Raw genomic sequence first — 20,624 nt, 5'->3', positions numbered from 1 at the left:
ACATAAAACCTCTGAATTGTAAAGTGCAGCAGAATATGGTGGCGCTACATAAATAAAGATTATTATTATATTATAAGGCATTGGCTCCCCTTGATTGCATGAATTAAATGGCCAGGATCTGAGGTTTCTCCAATCCTGGCCATTAGCGCAGGGCGCCCGTTGCACCTACCAGAGGACATCTAAGGCTAGGGCTACACAACGACATTTTGTCACACCAATGTCGTGCAACAATTTTTATAATGGTAATCTATGGTGTCGCACTGCGAAATGCTGCGATTGGGGCACGACAGTCGCAGAAAACCCATTCAAAATTGATTTTTCTGTGACTGTTGCGTCGCAGTTGCAGCATGTCGCAGTGCGACACCATAGACTTCAATTATAAAAATTGTTGTGCGACACATGTTGCAGTGTAGTTATGCCCTATGTGTCGCCCGACACATGTCGTGTAGCCCTAGCCTAAAGCCGCACAGTTGCAAAAAGGCATATTAAAGTCTACTAGCGATTGCAATAAAGACACATATGGGTTAAAGTCACTAATAGGTTAAATTGAATTGCAGAATATTCTCTTGGCCTAGCTAGCACAGTCCTGATAGGAACCTGGTGTCATCTGAGTGCAGATCGCTCAGTAAACTATAATGAAGCCAAGAGGTGGAGCTAAGCTGCTAGAGCTCAGCCAGCAAGTCGACTTTCACTAAAGAAACTTCAAGACTGATCAGAACTACAAGCAGCATTATGGCGCTGACAAAACATTCCAGATTTACTCTGAATGATGGGCACAAGATACCAGTGGTTGGACTGGGCACCTATGCCCCTGAGGAGGTGGGTCGTCTTAGTTGTTAGCTAGAAGTTTAGGGTGGTCCCTTCAGCAATGAAATCTACAGCTCTGGAAACTTACTACTTGACAAGTATCTTACATGATAATATTACTATAATATCCTACAAGTTTATCCGGTTATAGATTTAAGACATTTACTGATGACATCAGAGGTTAGCCCTGCAGTGTATAATAGTACAGGAATGTTATAAGAGCAGCGGCTGATGGATGGATGTAACAGTCCCTGGAGGTTCTCACTGCTGGAGATATGAGATATAAAGTAGTGATCATATAGGAGAAGCAAAGTTTCTGTATTTCCTGTCTCTCGTTGTATTAAGAAACACTACAGTCATAGTCTCCCCAGTACCTGAAAAGCTGATAACAGAAAACAGTAGCTTATATTCAAGTTTTATACTTCATGCTTTGCAGTTTTCCCTAAAGGTATCCAGGAGACATTCATCCCTACTCTCTTACAACATGCACATTGAGCTGAGCAGATGATGCATGTTAATGAAGGGATCACAAACATGGGCACAGTTGGTATAATTCATGGATGTGCACTTGCACAGTCATAATACACTGGGGCACGACAGGCATAATATAAGGAGGCACAGCAGGCACAAACCATGGAGGCACTACAGGCACAATTCATGATTGTGCAGCAGGCATATTATATGGGCGGCAGAAGGCATTATACATTAAGGCACAGCAAATACCGTGTGCATGGAGGCAATGGTGGATTATAATAGGGGCGTTTGGGTCAGCACCCCAGGGCCTGATGTTTCTGTGGGGCCCATTGCCTTCCGAAACCCAAAAACCCATTAAAAGGAAGGAGGGTGTAATACTGATAGGAGCCAGGGCTGGGGGTGTTATTCTGTATACAGTGGGGTGTTATACTGCATACTTTAGGGTACTATACTGTATACTGTGGTTTACAATATACTATAGACTGTGGGGTGTTATAGTATACACTTAAGGCTACATGCACACGACCGCAAATTGCGGATCTTCAAAACACGGATGGAACGGCACAGACAGCCATTGATATAACTGCCTATTCTTGTCCGCAAAACGGACACGAATAGGACAGGTTATATTTTATTTTTTTTCCGCGGGGCAACTGATGCTGTCCGCATCTTTTGCGGCCCCATTTAAGTGAATGGGTCCGCATCCGAGCTGCAAAAACTGCGGCTCGGATGCGGACCAAAACAGCGGCCGTGTGCATGAGGCCTTATACTGTGGGGTGTTACACTGTATACTGCACACTGTGGGGTGTTGTATACTATATCCTGTGAGGGGTGGGGGGGGTGTTATACTATATACAATATACTGTAAAGTGTTATACTATGTACTGTGGGTGTATTATTCTGTATACTGTGTAATGTTCTACACTATACACTATGAGGGACTGGGGATGTTATACTATATACTGTAGGGTGTCATACTGCATACTGTGGAGTGTTGTACATTATACACTATGAGGAACTGGGGCTGTCATACTATATATGTGGTATACATTTCTTTAATATTTACCAGAAAAAAAAAATATGGGCAGAACGTGAAAAGGGGGGATGGGTTGAGGCAAATGGAGGAAGGAAGTCCAAGATGGGTTAACAGCCCTATGATACATTTAATCTGCATGGAGAGACAGGAGCGCATCTCCCAAGTAACCCTCTTTTGGAGTGACCAGGTTCATTTTTCACCCGGCCCCTCTACTTCTCTTCACTGCTTAAATATTACCAGTTTTTGACATGAAAAATAGATTTGCATGACTAAACTTATAAATAGGGATGAACAAACCCATGGATGTTCGGGTTTGGCTGAACTGTGGTTCAAAGTTCGGTTCAGGTGCCCGAACTTGACTCCGAACCGCATAGAAGTCAATGGGTACCAGAACTTTGGTGCTGTAAAAAATTTATAGTAAGGGCTGGAGGACAGCAAAAGGAACCAAAATGGGGGTAAGAGCGGGACAATTGCCCTGCAAACAGGTGGTGCTGTTCCGCAGAGCTTCTTACCCGTGCCTGCTGCAGCTGATCCTCTCAGTCTCTCCAGCATGTACAAGGTAGAATTCCACCTTGTGGGTATGTCTCATATGAGGCAGTGAGTGGGAAGGCCAAAGTTACGCTGTATCTATTGAAACAAACATCTTTTGGCCACCTTGCCTCACAAAAAGCATAATATCGGGTGATTAACCCCTTCACGCCCAGCGCCATAGATGTACGACGCTGGGCGGGTGTTTAAAGATGGCACCGCTACTGACCTCTGCAGGCGCCATAGCCGCAGGTGGCTGCCTGCTTCTTTTAGCAGATACCTGCGGCCCATGTATGCAACCGGCAGTAATGCCGATCACAGACATTTAACCCCTTAGATGCCGTGGTCAATCCTGACAACGGCATCTGAGCTTGCTGAAAACCGAAAGCTTCCACTTTCGGTTGTGCTCTGGCTCCCCCTTGTGGCGATCGGAGGAGCCGGAGCGTGTATGCAGCAACCCCATAGGACTCCATAGGAAAGTAGTAAAATCATCATAGATTCCAATGCAAGAGTCTATGATAGCAATCAGATGATTGATTGTTATAGTTCACTATGGGAACTATAAAAAGTGTAAAAAATTAAATAAAAGAAACATAAATTCAAATCACCCTCATTTTCTCAAAATAAAAATAAAAGAACTAAAAAAAATAATAATAATACACATCATTGGTTTTGCCATGTGCGAAAACGCCCATAGTATAAAAATATAGTCCCAATACGGCAAAAGGCGTCAAAGTGGGCGATTCGCAGTTTTTGGTCGCTTCATTTTCTACAAACAATTAAATAAAAAGTGATCATACACACCCCAGAATGGTATAAATGACAAGTTCAGATTGTCCCGCAAAAAATTAGCCCCCATACATCTCCGTACACATAATTACTGGAAAGTTATAGGGGTCAAAATATGGTGACAAAAAATTAAAACGGATTCTTTTTTCTTCCCGCTATTGAATTTATTTATTTTTTATCACTATCCAAACGAAAGAATACCATATACATATAGGGTATCGCCAGATTCGTACTGACCTGTAGAATAAAAGTCACTGGTCAGTTTTATCGCTCATCGTAAATTTTAAAACAAACGTAAAACTGTGGTGGAATTGCTTATTTTTTTTTTTTTTTTCTATTTCACCCCATTTGGAATATTTTTGCCGCTTCCCACTACATCATATGCAATATTAAATGATGGCATTGGAAAGTACAACTTGTCCTGCAAAAAACAAGCCCTCATATGGCTATGTGAACAGACAAATAAAAAAAGCTATGGTTCTGGGAAGGCAGGGAGCTCAAAACGAAAACGCAAAAAAAAAAAAAAAACTCTGGGCGTGAAGGGGTTAAAAGGTACTATGTACCCCAAAATGATACCAATGAAAATGTCGCCTCATCCCACAAAAAACAAGCCTACACACAAGGCATTACCAGTAAAATAAAAAATGTGTTAGGTGTCTTTGTGTCTGCAACAACCGCCTCTATAAAAACATCACGATGGGCCGAAAAATTTTTATGTAAACAAATTTGCCAGAACAGCTATTTTTTGGTCATCTCATCTCCCAAAAGTCATAATATCTATTGATCAAAAAGTACTATGTACCCCAAAATGGTACTAATAAAAAGGTCATCTCATCCCACAAAAAAACAAGCTCCCAGTCAAGTCCATCTCCTGAAAAAATAAAATATGGCTTTCAGAAATGCTGATGCAAAAATATAATTTTGCAAATCAGATCTGATTTGCAAATATAGGTTCTGCCAGGACGGTGAAAAATTACGGTATCAGGAAGAGGTTAAGGGCACCTGTGATATAACAGCAAATACATAATCATGGGTAGAAGCAGTTGAGTTTTGAAGTCTTAATGAGTCTAAACCAGATGCAAAGAAAGGATAAGGGAAGAGAAAACAATCAGAGAAGACCTTGTTTGTGAGGTTCACTGTGCTTGTATTTTACAGGATTTTATGAAATCAAGTTAAACACAGATCTATATACTGTAGTTACAGGCTACTTTTGTTTTATATAATTTCTAATAGTTTCCAAAGGCTCTGGTCGAGGAAGCTGCAAAAGTTGCTCTTGAGGTTGGGTATCGACACATTGACTCTGCATTTATATACGCCAATGAGGTTGAGGTCGGTCGAGCAATCAATGCGAAAATCGCAGATGGGACGGTGAAGAGAGAAGACGTGTTCTGCACCAGTAAGGTAATGGCAGTAATACACCTCCCTAGGTAGCTATTAATGGTCTTTTTCAGCCATTATCTTGATCCCATAAAGTAAATAGAAAAATATGCTGGGTAGCAACAATTAATGACCACTATTAGTGTTGAGGTTCTCACTCAGATATCATTCAGCATTTTATTTTTTGCTCTCACCCCCTTCCTCTAGCTCTGGAGCACCTATCACTCACCAGAATATGTCCGTCCCGCTCTTGAGAAGTCCTTGAAGAATCTCCAGCTGAAGTACCTGGATCTCTTTCTTATTCACACTCCTGTTGAGTTCAAGGTCAGGATATTACCCCCAAAATTGTGCCCATTTTACAAATTGGTCAGAGTTTGAAGAGGAGGGGAGGCTGATGGACAGGTTCAGATTGTCTCATGTTCTCCCTTCTCTTTAATACAAAATTTTTAGGTTGTATTTTGATGACTTTCTCTCTTGTTTTTTTTTAAGCCTGGTGACAATCTACTTCCAACAGATGAAAGCGGAAAAGTGATTTATCATAATACTGATATTCGAGACACCTGGAAGGTATAGACTAATGTCAACATGTTTATAGGGATCAGCCTTCAGTCTTTGAAGCCAACTGTTCCTCCTGTATGCCACTAGTAACACCTGATTTCACCAGTGGCACTAGTATTGTTTCATTTCTCCTTGAGTGAAGATGATGATGATGATGATGATGATGATGATGATGAGTTCACTCCCTACATACTTAGGCCTTATGCACACGACCGTTGTGTGCATCCGCGGCCGTTGTTCCGTTTTCTGTTTTTTTCCGCTGACCCATTGACTTTTAATGGGTCAGTGGAAAAATCGGAAAATGCACCGTTTGGCGTCCGTGATCCGTGTTTCTAGTCCGTGAAAAAAATATTACCTGTCCTATTCTTTTCATGGACAACGGTTCACGGACCCATTCAAGTCAATGGGTCCGTGAAAAATCACGGATGCACACAAGATTGTCATCCGCGTCCGTGATTCGTGTCCGTGATCCGTGTCCTTTTTTGGGGGCACCCGGTTCTATAAGAATTAGCCTCAATTGCATCTGTTTGCATTTACAATGTGCATTTTCACTCTGCATTTTCACTCTGTCCATCTCAGTCTGGGACAGAGGTCGCTTTGAAATTGTAGTTCAAGCTAGCTATATCAAAGGATCGCAGATTTATTCATTTATTCATTTACTCATCTGTACACACCAATATATTAAGAATATATATCTATTTATTAACAGAATAATTATCCTTAACGTCGATCTACTATATACGGAGTGCTATGTTTTTGATGCCTTTGATAATTCATGTAAATGAATATGACCGCATTGCCGTATTAGCGGTTTCTATATTATTTCTGAATTTTTTGTTTTAATTTTGTATTCCTTATTTCTATTATTATTTTTCTCTGGATTGTTCTGACTGTTTTGACTCTTTTATACTTTCATCTGAGTATCTTCGATGTTATGAAGTGCCAATAGCATATGTCATAATAAGGTGTAATGATAAACTTTGACATTGCCTGTATACTGTATATTTACTGAGATATTCTCTCATTATCACAGTGTTTGATAAAGGTCGTATGACCGAAACGTCACAAATTGGTGAAAGTTGCCTAAAATTAAAAACGAACACATAAGAATTCAATTTGAGTGCGGTTGTTATTCTGTTTATGTCCTTTTTTTCCTGTCATTTCAAAGGCAAACTTGACTTCGATTTTTTTTTTCATTTTTCATGTCCGTGGATCCTCCAAAAATCAAGGAAGACCCACGGAAGAAAAAACGGACATGGATCACGGAACAACGGAAACCGTTTTTGCGGACCGCAAAAAAAACGTCTGTGTGCATGAGGCCTTAATCTGGATGATTAATGACCTATTGTTGTTTAAACACAAGTGACCAGCAACTTTGTTAAACTAATAAAATTCCTCCTTGCCAAGGGTATGACCCCCACCAATCTAACATTTATCTATTCAGTGGTTATTAGATGATAAACGGTTGTGGCAAGAATACCCCTATACATAGTAACAATACATTTGATGTGGCAAAAATGTGCTCATGAGGGTTATCACTTCCTATCCACCACTCCTCTTAGCAGCTCATACAAACTGTATCAATGATCTAGGGGCAATACTGAGTATAGGAGACAGTTCTATCTTTATGGTATCATTTTTGAGAGTTTGTCTTTAATTTTAGGCTATGGAGGATTGTAAAGAAGCAGGACTGGTCAAATCAATAGGTGTCTCCAACTTCAACCACAAACAATTGGAGCTCATTCTCAACATGCCAGGACTGAGATACAAACCGGTGTGCAACCAGGTAAGACAGAAATAATTTATTGCATTTTAACAAAGTTAAATTATGATGAATATCCTTTAGAAAAAGTTTAATCTGCCCCCCCACTACCAAAAATCCTATCTTGTAGTGTGATCCCACCAAGGAATCCTTGGAGAGGAGAGACGTAAAACATGAGGTCAAGGAGCCCAATAGCAGTCTTACCTGTCTGCACGGTTTGGAATTTTTCTAAATCTGCAAGGACTTATTGTATTGCAAAATCGGCATGTGTTACCTTACATGCTTATTTGTCTCGGATTTCATCCTGTATGTTACAGAGGGTAAAATCCACAGCTTTTCTGTTACATAATGAATATGTGGATGTGGTTTTGATTCCACACCTCAAATTCATGGTAATTTGCCTAATCAGGAATGGGCTTTAAAGAGGTTGTCTTATCAGAGATATTCGTGTTATATCACTAAGATATGCCACCGGCTACAAAAGTGAATGAGGGTGTACCTCGCAAACACAACCATCTTCCATTCACTCCTATCGGAGTTCTGAAAATAGCCAAGCGCCGGCTCGGCTATTTCCATAACTCTCATAGAGGTGAATGGAGAAGTGGTTGTGCATGCGCAGCGTGCCCTCCATTTACTTTTATGGGGGTTGCAGAAATAGCCAACCAATTACGTGGCTGTTTTTGCAGCTTTCGTAGAAGTGAATGGAGATCATGCTGCTCCTGCGTGGTGTGCTTTCCTTCACTTAGGGGCGGGTCCCACCTCTGGCATCAGTGGCATATCCTAGCGCAGGGGTAGGCAACCTCCGGCACTCCAGCTGTTGTGAAACTACAACTCCCAGCATGCATACTTACTCTGCTCTTCTAAGAACTCACATAGAAATGAATGGAGCATGCTGGGAATTGTAGTTTCACAACAGCTGGAGTGCCGAAGTTTGCTGATCCCTGTCCTAGCGATATGCCACCAATATCTCATGTGACACAATCCTTTTAAGGGAGGGTTCACATTGGCATTATGAATTCCGTTATTGCTTTCCATTATAACATGGTTATAATGGAAAATAACGGAATTTGTAAGACAGAATTTAGAATGAAAACCTTTAGAGGCATTCCATTTTGATGTGTCATAATAGAGGTCTATAAGCAAGCATAACGGATCCGTCTGATTTCCATTATGCAGGATGGAAAATAAAGTGCTGTCGACAGGACTCCTTTCCTAGACCTCTATAATGAGAGATCAAAACAGAATGCCTCTAAAGGTTTCCATTTTTAATTCCGTCTTACGAATTCTGTTATTTTTCGTTATAACCTTGTTATAATGGAAAGCAAGACTAAAATTCATAACGTTGATGTTAGAAGAAGAAGAGGGGGAAAGTTCAGAAGGGGAGACAGAGAGAAGGAGGAGACGAGTTGGAAGTAGGGGGAGGTCATCGCAAGGAGCTAGCGGCACAGTCAGACAGCATGTATCGGCACCCGGGGTCAGCCAGACAGCACGCCAATCAACGCATGCTGTTGCCACCACCAGAATTCCGTCATTGCAAAGCTCAGCAGTGTGGCATTTTTTTTTGTGTGTCTGCCTCTGACAACAGCGATGCCATTTGCAACCTGTGCCAAAAGAAACTGAGTCTTGGGAAATCCAACACCCACCTAGGTACAACTGCTTTGCGAAGGCACATGATTGCACATCACAAACGCCTATCGGATCAACACATGATGACGAGTAGAAGCAGCACACAAGCTCAAAGCCACCATCCTCCTCCTGGTCCAGCATCTTCAGCCACGTCAACCACTGCTGTCCTCCTTGCCCCCTCTCAACCACCCGCCACTGGCTCTGCAGTGGAGTTGGTGACACCGCCACGACTTGCAGGCAGGCCTACTGCCATCTCCTCTACTCCTCCTACTCCATCCTCTTCCATAACCTCCTTGGCTGAGTCCTCTTCTGCTGCGGCATCTGGCTGCACATCAACTGAATCCCCCCAGCTCCCCAGGGGCTATTCCACATCCCGGATACGACAGTGTCACGTTGTCTTGGGGTTGACTTGCCTGAAAGCAGAGAGCCACACCGGACCAGCACTCCTGTCCGCCCTGAAAGCACAACTGGAGATTGGCAAAGTGGTGTGTGACAATGGAAGCAATTTGTTGGCGGCATTGAATTTGGGCAAATTGTCACATGTGCCGTGCATGGCACATGTGTTGAATCTCATCGTACAATGCTTTGTGTCTAAGTACCCAGGCTTACAGGACTTCCTCAAGCAGGCCAGGAAGGTGTGTGGCCATTTCAGACGTTCCTACACGGCCATGGCGCACTCTTCAGACATTCAGCGCCGAAACAACATGCCAGTGAGCCGCTTGATTTGCGACAACCCGACACGCTGGAATTCAACACTTCTAATGTTCGACCGCCTGCTCCAACAAGAAAAAGCCGTCAACGAGTATTTGTATGACCGGGGTGCTAGGACAGCCTCTGCGGAGCTGGGAATTTTTTTGCCATGTTACTGGACGCTCATGCGCAATGCCTGTAGGCTCATGCATCCTTTTGAGGAGGTGACAAACCTAGTCTGTCACACCGAAGGCACCATCAGCGACCTCATCCCATTTGTTTTCTTCCTGGAGCGTGCCCTGCGAAGAGTGCTGGATCAGGCTGTAGATGAGCGTGAAGAGGAAGAGTTGTGGTCACCATCACCACCAGAAACAGCTTTGTCATCATCGCTTGCCGGACCTGCGGCAACGCAGCAAGAGGAGTATGAGGAAGAGGAGTCAGAGGAGGAATGTGGCTTTGAGGAGGAGGAAGACCAACCACAGCCGGCATCCCAGGGTGCTCGTTGTTGTCACCTATCTGGGACCCGTGGTGTTGTACGTGGCTGGGGGGGAAGAACAGACCGTCAATGACATTAGTGAGGAAGAGGAACAGGAAATGAGTAGCTTGGCATCCAAAATTGTGAAAATGGGGTCTTTCATGCTGTCATGTCTGTTGAGGGACCCTCGTATAAAAAGGATGAAGGAGAACGACCTGTACTGGGTGGCCACGCTACTAGACCCCCGGTATAAGCAGAAAGTGGCGGAAATGTTACCAAATTACCAGAAGTCAGAAAGGATGCAGCAGTTCAAAACCAAACTAAAAAATATACTTTACACAGCTTATAAGGGGATGTCACAGCACAACGCGAATCTAACAGGGGAAGAGAGGAAAGTAATCCTCCTACCACGACCACGGTGGCAAGGACAGGACGCTTTACAGATGTGTTGTTGATGAAGGACATGCAGAGCTTTTTCAGTCCTACACATCGCCACAGCCCTTCGGGATCCAGCCTTAGAGAACAACTCGACTGACAGGTGGCAGACTACCTCGCCTTAACTGCAGATATCGACACACTGAGGAGCGATGAACCCCTTGACTACTGGGTGTGCAGGCTTGACCTGTGGCCTGAACTATCCCAGTTTGCAATAGAACTTCTGGCCTGCCCCGCTTCAAGTGTCCTGTCAGAAAGGACCTTCAGTGCAGCAAGAGGCATTGTCACTGACAAAAGAAGTCACCTCGGTCAAAAAAGTGTGGATTACCTCACCTTTATTAAGAGGAATGAGGCATGGATACCGAAGGGACTGACAGTGGGGGATACGTTTGACTAACAAAAGGCCTGATGACATGCCTCAAAATGGTCCCCACGCTGCTGTATTTAATGTCTGCATACCGGATGACTTTCGCGAATTCTCCGCCACCAACTAGGGTTCAAGCCGCAATGTTTTAGTCACCTTTCTGCCTGGAAAACATAATTTTTTCCGGCCGCTGTAGCAGCGGCTGCAACAATGCCTAATTTTTCAGGCATGTGTACATGCCTAATTTTTCTGGCCTCTAGTGCTGCACTGTGGCTGCAAAAACAAAACAAAAAAAAGGCACATACATGTGTCAATTCCCCTTCGTGATCGGTACCTTGTTGTGGTGAAGGAGCTTGCGTATCACAATGAAGCGATCATCACCTCTGAGTGTGTTGGCAATGTTGCCACACCCCAGATAAGGCCGTTGCTTCATTATGATCAGACTAAAAGCGATCGGCTGGATAATTTTTCATCGAAAATACTTTTTTTTATTTTTTTTAGTTGTATGGGTTTTTAATACATAAATTATTAAGAGACTTTATTATGATTTTTTTATTAGAAATAATGCAGACAATTTAATAAATCAATTCCAATACAAGTACAAAGCTCAGAACAAAATTATTTTAGGATGTCGTTAATTCAACAATGATTAATCAATTCGACACACGTCCCCGGATAGAGGACGTAACAGGGATTAAACTGTTGAGAATAGTACTACAGAAAATACTACTCATATCGGGTGTGACAGTAAATTGAACGGCGCAGGCGCAGTGACCGTGGCGTGGATTCAAACAAAGGGGAGGGAGCCAGCGTTTTTTTAACCATCTCCAGATTCAAAAAATCAATTCAATTCACCTTTCGGGGACCCTTGGTGTTGTACGTGGCTGGATGGAGGAAGAAACCTTCAATGACATCAACGGGACATGGCTAGCTTGGTATCCAACTTTGTGCAAATGGGAAGTTTGCTGTTGGGCAAATGGACTGTTTGCGGTTGTTTGCGGTGCATTAAAAGGGGAGTTTGGTCTGTCAATGTCTGTGAAGCGGGCATAACCCTTACACTACCTGATCAATACAACATCATACCTGATCGTATACACACACTGGATGTTTTAAACCACGTTGTTCCAAAAAATTTAGGATTGTTAGGTGATTTATGCCCTTTATGGATTAAAATCCAACTCTGCGTCAACTATGTAATTTTCCATGGGAGTTTTGCCATGGATCCCCCTCCGACATGCCACAGTCCAGGTTTTAGTCCCCTTGAAACAACTTTTCCATCACTACTGTGGCTAGAAAGAGTCCCTGTGGGTTTTAAAATTCACCTACCTATTGAAGTCAAAGGCGGTTCGCCCGTTCGCGAACATTTGCAGAAATTTGCGTTCTCCGTTCGTGAACGGAAAATTTTATGTTCGCGGCATCTCTATTCACATATACCAATGTATGACCAACAATGCAGACTAGATATAGTTGTGTAGGTCCAATCAGAGCAGAGGCATCAGTTCAATCCATCATAGATTAGTATAGATACGTTAGTATGTTTGCATTGGTGACCACCATATTTCCTAATAGCATAAATTTCATCTGAACTAGGGTTATGTGCCTTGCTATCTAGCAGTGCTTACATGTGAGACATTTTGTTCATCTTCAGGTTGAGTGTCACCTCTATTTGAATCAGTCTAAGCTGCTGGAGTTTTGCAAGTCACACAATATACTTCTGGAGGCATATGGAGTGCTGGGCTCAACTCGTGATATTAACTGGTAAGAAGAGAACTTTCACTAAAGTTTCAGCTGTGACTACTGACCAACGGCTCTAACCAGAGTTGAGTGAATCACAAATTCAATTTAACTAAATTGGTCAACCGATTCCATTTGGATTTGATTATGCTCCAAATATCCTGACAATTTGTGTATGACAGTGTGAGGCCTCCTAGGACCATATATATTTATCTCTCTCTTTTCAATCTTACTGCATATAACTTACATGTATCTACATTGCTATCTTTCAGGATTGACCAAACTGCCCCAATCCTGTTGGAGGACCCTGTGCTCAATGCAATTGCAAAAAAACATGGCCGAACTCCTGCCCAAGTGGCAATGAGACACATGATGCAGAGGGGGATAGTGGTTCTTGCAAAGAGTTTGAAGCCGGAGAGGATCAAGCAAAATCTTGAGGTAGGAGACCCATTGGGGGAATTTATAAAGAGGAGAATATTTGAAGTCTGTTTTGCTTGAGTCTGGGTTAGAGTACTTTATGCCACATATATCAAATGTCTCATGTTACTTGATAAGTTTGTCTTATCCTTAGATCTAACACTTCCGTCTAGAGAAGCTACTCCAGTTTCCTACGCCACCCCCCTCCTGCTGTGATATTGAGACTTTTTGGCGTGTTTTTTTTTTTTTTTTTCGATGAAACTCATTAATATAGCTAACCACACCCATTTTTCAACCCACATTATAAAACTGGAGTGAGTGGTGTAAAAATTCAAAAAGTCACAATCTTGCACAAGTACGGTAAGTGTAAATCGGGGTGCAAAAAAGTTGCAAAAGCTTTATTTTGCAACTTTTTGATGTCAGAATTCTGGAGTGAAAATATGATAAATCAGGGCCATTGTCTCATAGCAACATCTTATGGCTAAACCTTGTTTATCATGTGACGTCTTCTATCTTTGCACTTTTTTTCTTGTATCTGGGAGCTAACTGCTGTCTCCACACCTCAAAAGAACCTTGTCAGACAACCCAAATTGTACTTTAGGTATAAATTTGGAGATCTGAAAACATCACAGCTAGTCAATGTCCAGTGTTCACAACTCACAAGCAATACCATTATTCTATGTAGTAAACAAAATGAATACTAATACAATGGCATTTATTTTGTTGACTACGTAGAATAACGAATGCCAATACAATGGAATTCAAGTTTTTATTGTTGTGTAAGGAGAAACCCAGCAGTGTCCTCACACCAGAGCATTGCTAGGGTCTAAAAAAAAATATATAAAAAAAAGATATATATAGATATCTATTGAAGAACAGAAAATTATGGGGACAGGTTTACTTTATAGCATGAATCTGCATTGGAGCCTCAATTTTTATTTATTGGGAGTCATGATTCTGTGGTGAATTGGCGATAATGCAACCTTTCAGAGAGAAAACAATACCATCAACTTCAATTATTACATTTAGCACATATGTAATACGACACGTATTTGCTTTATACTTCAACACAATCATACTGCACAAGCAACACACACTCATGAATATATAGATACAATCATATATACAGATACAAATAAGTACACAAGTATGAAATGTCTGTGTTATTTCATTAAAGTAAATATATATATATTTGTACCGTCTTTAGTCAGTAAATATAAGATGAAAAAAGATTGAGATTCCTCAGTGGTTGATACCTTTTAATAGCTAACTGAATAGATGATGATAAATTTGCAAGCTTTCGAGGCTACTTTGGCCTCTTCGTCAGGCATCTCTTAAGTCATTTTCCTTGTATTGGATTAGAAATGTCTGCATGTTGGAGTTTTTGGTTTGTGCTCTGTGTAAGTTTGCTTCTCCTTGTTAATAATGTCTTAAGAGACGCCTAATGAAGAGGCCAAAGTAGCCTCGAAAGCTTGCAATTTTGTCATCATTTTTCAGTTAGCCATTAAAAGGTATCAACCACTGAGGAATCTCAATATTTTTTCATCTTGTGTTATTTCAGTCTTTTATATACTTTGCCCAGGCAACATATAGAATGACGAGTACTCTTTCGGCAAAACATGAAATGTTAAGAAGCCTTTATTGATGTGAACATGAAAGAAATGCAAAAAAAACTACATTTGTTATAAAATAGCAGAAGAACAGAACATTCTTACTGAAAATCAAGAGAAGAGACCAAAATTGTGCTCACTTGCAACAAGGAAAGCTAGAATGGCATTTTGAATTGCATGGGTTTCTCTGGCCCCTACTTGCGTAAAAATTGATCCTTGAAAATGACCTATGGAGGAAGACTATTACATTAATAATACTTACCATCTGCAGTGCAGGCATTTCCATGATATACCTCACGGTCACATGATTGCTCCTGCAGTGATTCCACATTTTCCGGACCCTTGCTGTCGTCGTCTTCTTTTCCTCTCTGAAGCAGGAGATGGCGCATCATCACTGCATCCTGCTGTCCTTCCTTGGTCCCGACACCTGCACACTAGTGTGCCAGGACTGTTGTCTATTCACTGTCACACAGTCACAGCATAGCGATCTGCCTCTGTGCTGTCACTATGCTGTGCATATCACTGGGGAGGGGGGGAGGGCACTGTGGATGTAATTTGGAGCACTGTGGATGCCATTTGGGGCACTGTGGATGTCACATGGTGGGCACTGTGCATGTCACATGGTGGGCACTGTGGATGTCACATGGTGGGTACTGTATAGCACTCAGGGGGCACTGTGGATGTTACTAGGCGCTCTTTGGATGGCACTTAAAAGGGCACTGTGGATGGCACTGTTATGGGGGAAATCAATGGCTCTGCAAAAAAAAATTGAATCGCACACAGACCGTATACTTATTTAGCGGAACCACAACTTGCAGACCACAAAACGGATACGGTCATCTGCTTGAGGCCTAATCCTATCTTTTTCATTCCTGCCTGCTGCAGTGTTTATCTTGGCCTATCATGTGTGATATACAGCTATAGACCAGAACACTCTATATACATGCACAGGTCAAACTGAGTTATAGACACTATAGACACACACATAGAGTACACTCATATACGTGCACACACATGGCATATATATCTATGGACAAACACACATAATACACTTACATTTACACACATACTGTGGCTATAGCAGTGGCGTAGCGTAGGTTGCCAGCACTCGGGTCAAGCCAAGTATTGCGCCCCCTCCAACCTGTGACCATGCCCCTTTTTACAAATAAGTCACCCGCAGTCCTATGTAACTCCACAGATAGCACAGTAATAACTCTCTGAATAAAGATCATGTAGTAGATGGGTGTGAGGACCCAGAATACAGAACACACACAGTATGACCTGAAGTCTGGGGCCAGGCTTCGGCAGTATGGGCCAAATTCTTTATCAACCCCCCCCCCCCCCCCCCACAAAACAGATATTTGGATGGACATAACATACATTGCTATGAAATATACAGGAGAATACAGCACCATACCTGTTACATCCAGTGACACATCCTGTGATGTAGACTTTCCTCAGCATCTTCATTCATAGATGGGATCGTCAGGATTTAGCAAAAACGGAATGCACACGGATGTCATCCATATTTTTTGCGGATACATTTTTTGGATGTAAACGGATCCGCTCATAATGCATAAGTTCAGTCTCCATTCCGTTTGGCTCAGTTTCCTCAGACGGAAACTAAAACACTGCAAGCAGCGTTTTGGTGTCCGTCTGATGAAACTGAGACAAACGGAGGCGTCCTGGCACAAAATGTAAGTCAATGGGGACGGTTTCGTTTTCACTGACACAATCTGGCACAATAAAAAACGGATCCGTCCTCCATTGACTTTCAATGGTGTTCAAGACGGATCCGTCTTGGCTATATTAAAGATCATACAAATGGATCTGCACAAAACGCGAGTGTGAAAGTAGCCAGGCTGGAAGGAGCTGTAAGGCCCATAACCCATGTCTTCTGCTCACAGAGTCTACCCAGCACTCTTCTCATGAACATACAGACTGGCAAAGAATGGCTGAGTGCAAGCTAGTTTAGCTCCACCCTCGTTCCAAAAGCATCTAAATAGAAAAGATAGGGACCTGCTCATCCACAGCAATACTTGGCTAAGACCTGTTAAAATACATATTAAAACTTTTTTCAGCAAGTAATTACAGACAGCACAAAGAACAGTGCTACCAATAGCACCCTGTCTGATAAAATTCAGGCATACTCCTGCCAATCTAGAAATAAACGTAAGACATATAAAAAAGTACAAAATATTAACCATTGATCCACTGGTAGTGTCCTGGTAGAACACTACATCTCTATGGTACATAAATCTTTTGGGGAGTGTTGAGTGGCTCATTTATCTGGACTCTTGTATTGGCTGATAGATTTGAAATGAATCCATGCTGCATACAGATACCACTGAGTATGCCAACTCCCGTTTCCTCACAAAATCTAAAAAAACATGCTAAAAGGCTTATGTACTTTTTAGCCATTTGTGTTATTTCTCCAGAGCATAACAATAGACAACTTTGCAAAGTCTTTTGTAAAACTGTATAATTGTGTGTATTCAGTGTCCTATGCAGATCTATATGTCTTCACTCATTCCTCTTCTTGATAACCGACATACTGTAGAAGGGGTAAATAGTGAAGACAATCACACATTACTGGAGGACTAGATCAAGATTGTTTTTCGGTCTGTTACCATGATGTTACACATCTGTATATAGAAAACAATGGTGCTATTTGCAAAGCTGACTTTTTATTTTTTATTTTTTATTTTAGACACATATTAACATAGGGGGTAATTTACAAACAAAGAGACGCCACTTTTGTGGCGTATATCTGGCGCCGATTCTTTTGTATGTCATGTTGCGGCAGAATTTGCGACTTATTCCCTGCTCACACCAGGTCTAAAAAAGGAGGTGGGAAAAGGGATGGGCCAGTAGGCCCATCTCAGTCATCATTTTCTGCGCCTGATGGTCTAAAAGTAAGACAGCAAGGAAGCGGTCTTACATTTAGAATCGGTGGTGGGTACGCCGTATATAAATTTGTCGATACAGCGCAGGGACTTAATTCTGGCGTTTAAAATGTTAATAAGTCCTTTATTAAGTCTTAATAAATTTGCCCCATAGTTGTAAAGGCTGAAAAAATACATCTGTACACTGGAGCAATAAAACAATTGGTTGAAAACTATGCACAACCATTTTTCATTAGACTCTGGACAATGAGGTGGAATCAGGACTATGTAAATACCACATAAATACTCATAGTATTTCTACCGTCCTCGTCTCCCTTCAACAAATGTGGGCATTCCAGTCACGCCCTTTACTTGTATCAATAAGTTTCCATGAGATTACAATTATATTGACTTGGTATAAATGCACACAGCAATAAATGAGGAAAGCATCATTGATCATCTTGTTTGTAACCATTCCATGAGTCCCCATGAGGGGATCACTGTCGGGTGGTTTAAAAAACTTAATGTGTAAATGAGCCTTTAGAAATGGAAAAAGTGACTTTTGTCTTTGGTTATTGCAATTTCAGGTTTTTGCATTTGAGTTGAGTGAAGAGGAAATGAAATCTCTGAACGGACTGAACCAAAATAGACGTTATGTTTTGCAAAAGTAAGTAAAACACACTTTTGAAGAGTTTCAAAAAATATTGGAAAAATCACAAATTGGGGCTTCAACTTTGAACATAAATCATAAATCAGCTTAGAAGTTCTTTCAGGGTTCTTACAGATTTATTACTAAATAACATTCTGCAGCTGCTATGTACTGTGAGATATACATTTCTAGCTGCACAAGCCAACCACAGTAACATTTTAAATAAAAACCTATTGCAATTTTTTGTAGCTCAAAATCCATCTAAATAAAGGCTCTAAATTTGCCCATAGCTTTGATATCACAGGACATCTTTTTGTGGAATCCATACCTAGACTAGTCAGCAGTTTTTTCGCAGTACAACGTGGACGTAAATGATATTAGGTATTTATTTAAAAAAAATATATGTATATTCACATAATGGTTGTGCTTCTTTGTACAATAATAACTGTGAAAGAATAGTTTTTTGAGGCTTCCCTAAAGTCTTTTTCAGCCATATAATTCCCAGTTTCAACTGCACAGCTAGATGAATTTCACTCAAAAGCAATTCTGTGAAGTCTTCCAGCATTGTACAGCTGTGTTATCCTGTCCTTTCCCACTATTTTTGTTTTCAGTTCTGGAACTCCTAGAACAGGTAAGGAGGTGGAAATCAGACTCAAAGGCTGTGATATTCAAAAGCTGTGTAGAAGCATTTTTTTTATCAGTCTCACAATCTCAGCTAGCTCTGACACGCCTCCACTTCCTCTCTGCCGTCTTCTGTGTGTCTGTTACCAGGGACAGATCTTGCCTGACAACAAGTAGTAGACTGTAAATTAGATGGAGGGGAGATCCCTAGTGGCCATGGCTTTACAGCTTTTTTTTTTCGGGTGGATACAGGCATATTTTTTTATGAATTATATAGAAATTTGCTAGTTACACCATTTTCTATTAAATGATATTTGTGTGACAGTACAGTGATTCTTCAAAGGGGTTATCCAAAGTCTAAAACATGCCCCCCAGTGCCCTGGCCCCTCATATAGATTATACTTACCCTTGTCTCTCCTGATCCATCACAGCCACCGCTGCATCTTCCCGTCGTGCAGATCAAAACATCCGACGACGGAGGGAGCAGCCAACTGCAGGCCGTGACAGGGACGAGCCTCCCTAGCATCACCCAAGATGCAGCGGCGGCTGTGTGGGGATCAGGATAGACACTGGCGCTAGGGAGCAGGGTAAGTATAATCTATATGGGGGGCATGTTTTAGACTTTGAATAATTCCTTTAAGGCTGATCAGTGTATGAGATTCTGAAACCTCCCCAGGAATTGCTCCTGAGATTGGGGCCATAGAAGGGGAAGGCACATCACCCAAGATTGGCAGAGGAGAGGCTGATACATTGAACGCTAGCCACTGATTAGTCAGGTGATCTAATGCAGGAATCTAATAATGGACATATTTTTATGCAAAATAAGTTCTGACCTCACATCAGCTGTTAAAGAGTTAAGTGAGGCAAGACATAGAACAGTAGCAGAGACAATAGCTGGTGAAGAAGGTCTAAGGTGCTCTATACTGGCAATTCCATTCTGATTTTAAAGGGACACTGACAGGCTCAATAACCATGATTAGCTGTACATATCCATACACATGTCTTCTAATGTGCATTAAAAACATATAAGTATCCCCCCTGTCCGCATGCCCAATAGAAAGCTATGGGTGCCGTGAATATTGATGAGCTGGGCGGCGCTTCAAAAACGGCGGTTGGGCTGATGCTGGCTGGGCACAAGAGAAGCTGAAACCCCGCCCCTTGGGCAGAAGAACAGCGATTAGTTTAGGTTATAAAACGTGAGTTAACTGTATTCATAATGTGGACAGCGGGGATACTTATATGTTTTTAATGCACATGGATATGTACAGCTAATTATGGTTATTGGGCCTGTCAGTGTCCCTTTAACAACTGGATCTAGACAATTGAACTGATTCTCATACTTTCATAATTATAACACAATTCTTTTTGATTTTACAGATGGAAGGATCACCCAAAATTTCCATTAAACGAAGAATATTAAATTCCTCCATTTTGCTGTGGCACAACTACTGTATAGTGATCTCTGACCTGTGTTCATGAAAAATGGGGAAGCTTCTAAATATTTCAGTTCTGTGCAAATGAAATAAAGCAACTGCTGAAGCTAAAATACATAAGAGTCTGAGTCTATATGTACTTCAGTCATGTATACCCTTGACATATGTATAGGGGTATTTATCAATATCCTTATTATTTACAGTTAGTCTGAGACTAATAGAAGCCTATTTCTTTACATATGTCAATTGTGTTATTTTAAAACTTCACTTTTATTATAACTTTTTAAGAAACTATAATTAGGGATAGGTTGTTTAAAAAAAAATTAGGCATGGAACAGTGTATCTAATAACAAA

At 41.5% G+C, this 20,624-nt stretch overlaps 1 protein-coding gene across 1 annotated transcript; it reads left to right on the top strand.

The window, feature by feature from the left end:
• Positions 1-662: 662 nt before the first annotated feature.
• On the top strand, positions 663-20,383 carry LOC122926609 (prostaglandin F synthase 1-like). Its single transcript, XM_044278034.1, has 9 exons — positions 663-819; positions 4,868-5,035; positions 5,219-5,335; positions 5,501-5,578; positions 7,233-7,355; positions 12,570-12,679; positions 12,928-13,093; positions 18,155-18,234; positions 20,215-20,383. The coding sequence occupies exons 1-9, from the start codon at positions 733-735 to the stop codon at positions 20,255-20,257; spliced, it is 972 nt and encodes a 323-aa protein (XP_044133969.1). The 5' UTR covers positions 663-732; the 3' UTR covers positions 20,258-20,383.
• Positions 20,384-20,624: the final 241 nt, after the last annotated feature.

This window comes from Bufo gargarizans, chromosome 2 (assembly GCF_014858855.1).
Source record: "Bufo gargarizans isolate SCDJY-AF-19 chromosome 2, ASM1485885v1, whole genome shotgun sequence".
Lineage (NCBI taxonomy): Eukaryota > Metazoa > Chordata > Amphibia > Anura > Bufonidae > Bufo > Bufo gargarizans.
This window is presented reverse-complemented; position numbering and strand designations above follow the sequence as displayed.

Bases quoted from the DNA above. Each gene is read 5' to 3' on its own strand.
- LOC122926609 (XM_044278034.1), top strand. From the start codon at position 733: ATGGCGCTGACAAAACATTCCAGATTTACTCTGAATGATGGGCACAAG. The intron at 5,579-7,232 runs GTATAGACTAAT...CTTTAATTTTAG, and splicing joins ATATTCGAGACACCTGGAAG to GCTATGGAGGATTGTAAAGA. The intron at 13,094-18,154 runs GTAGGAGACCCA...TTGCAATTTCAG, and splicing joins GGATCAAGCAAAATCTTGAG to GTTTTTGCATTTGAGTTGAG.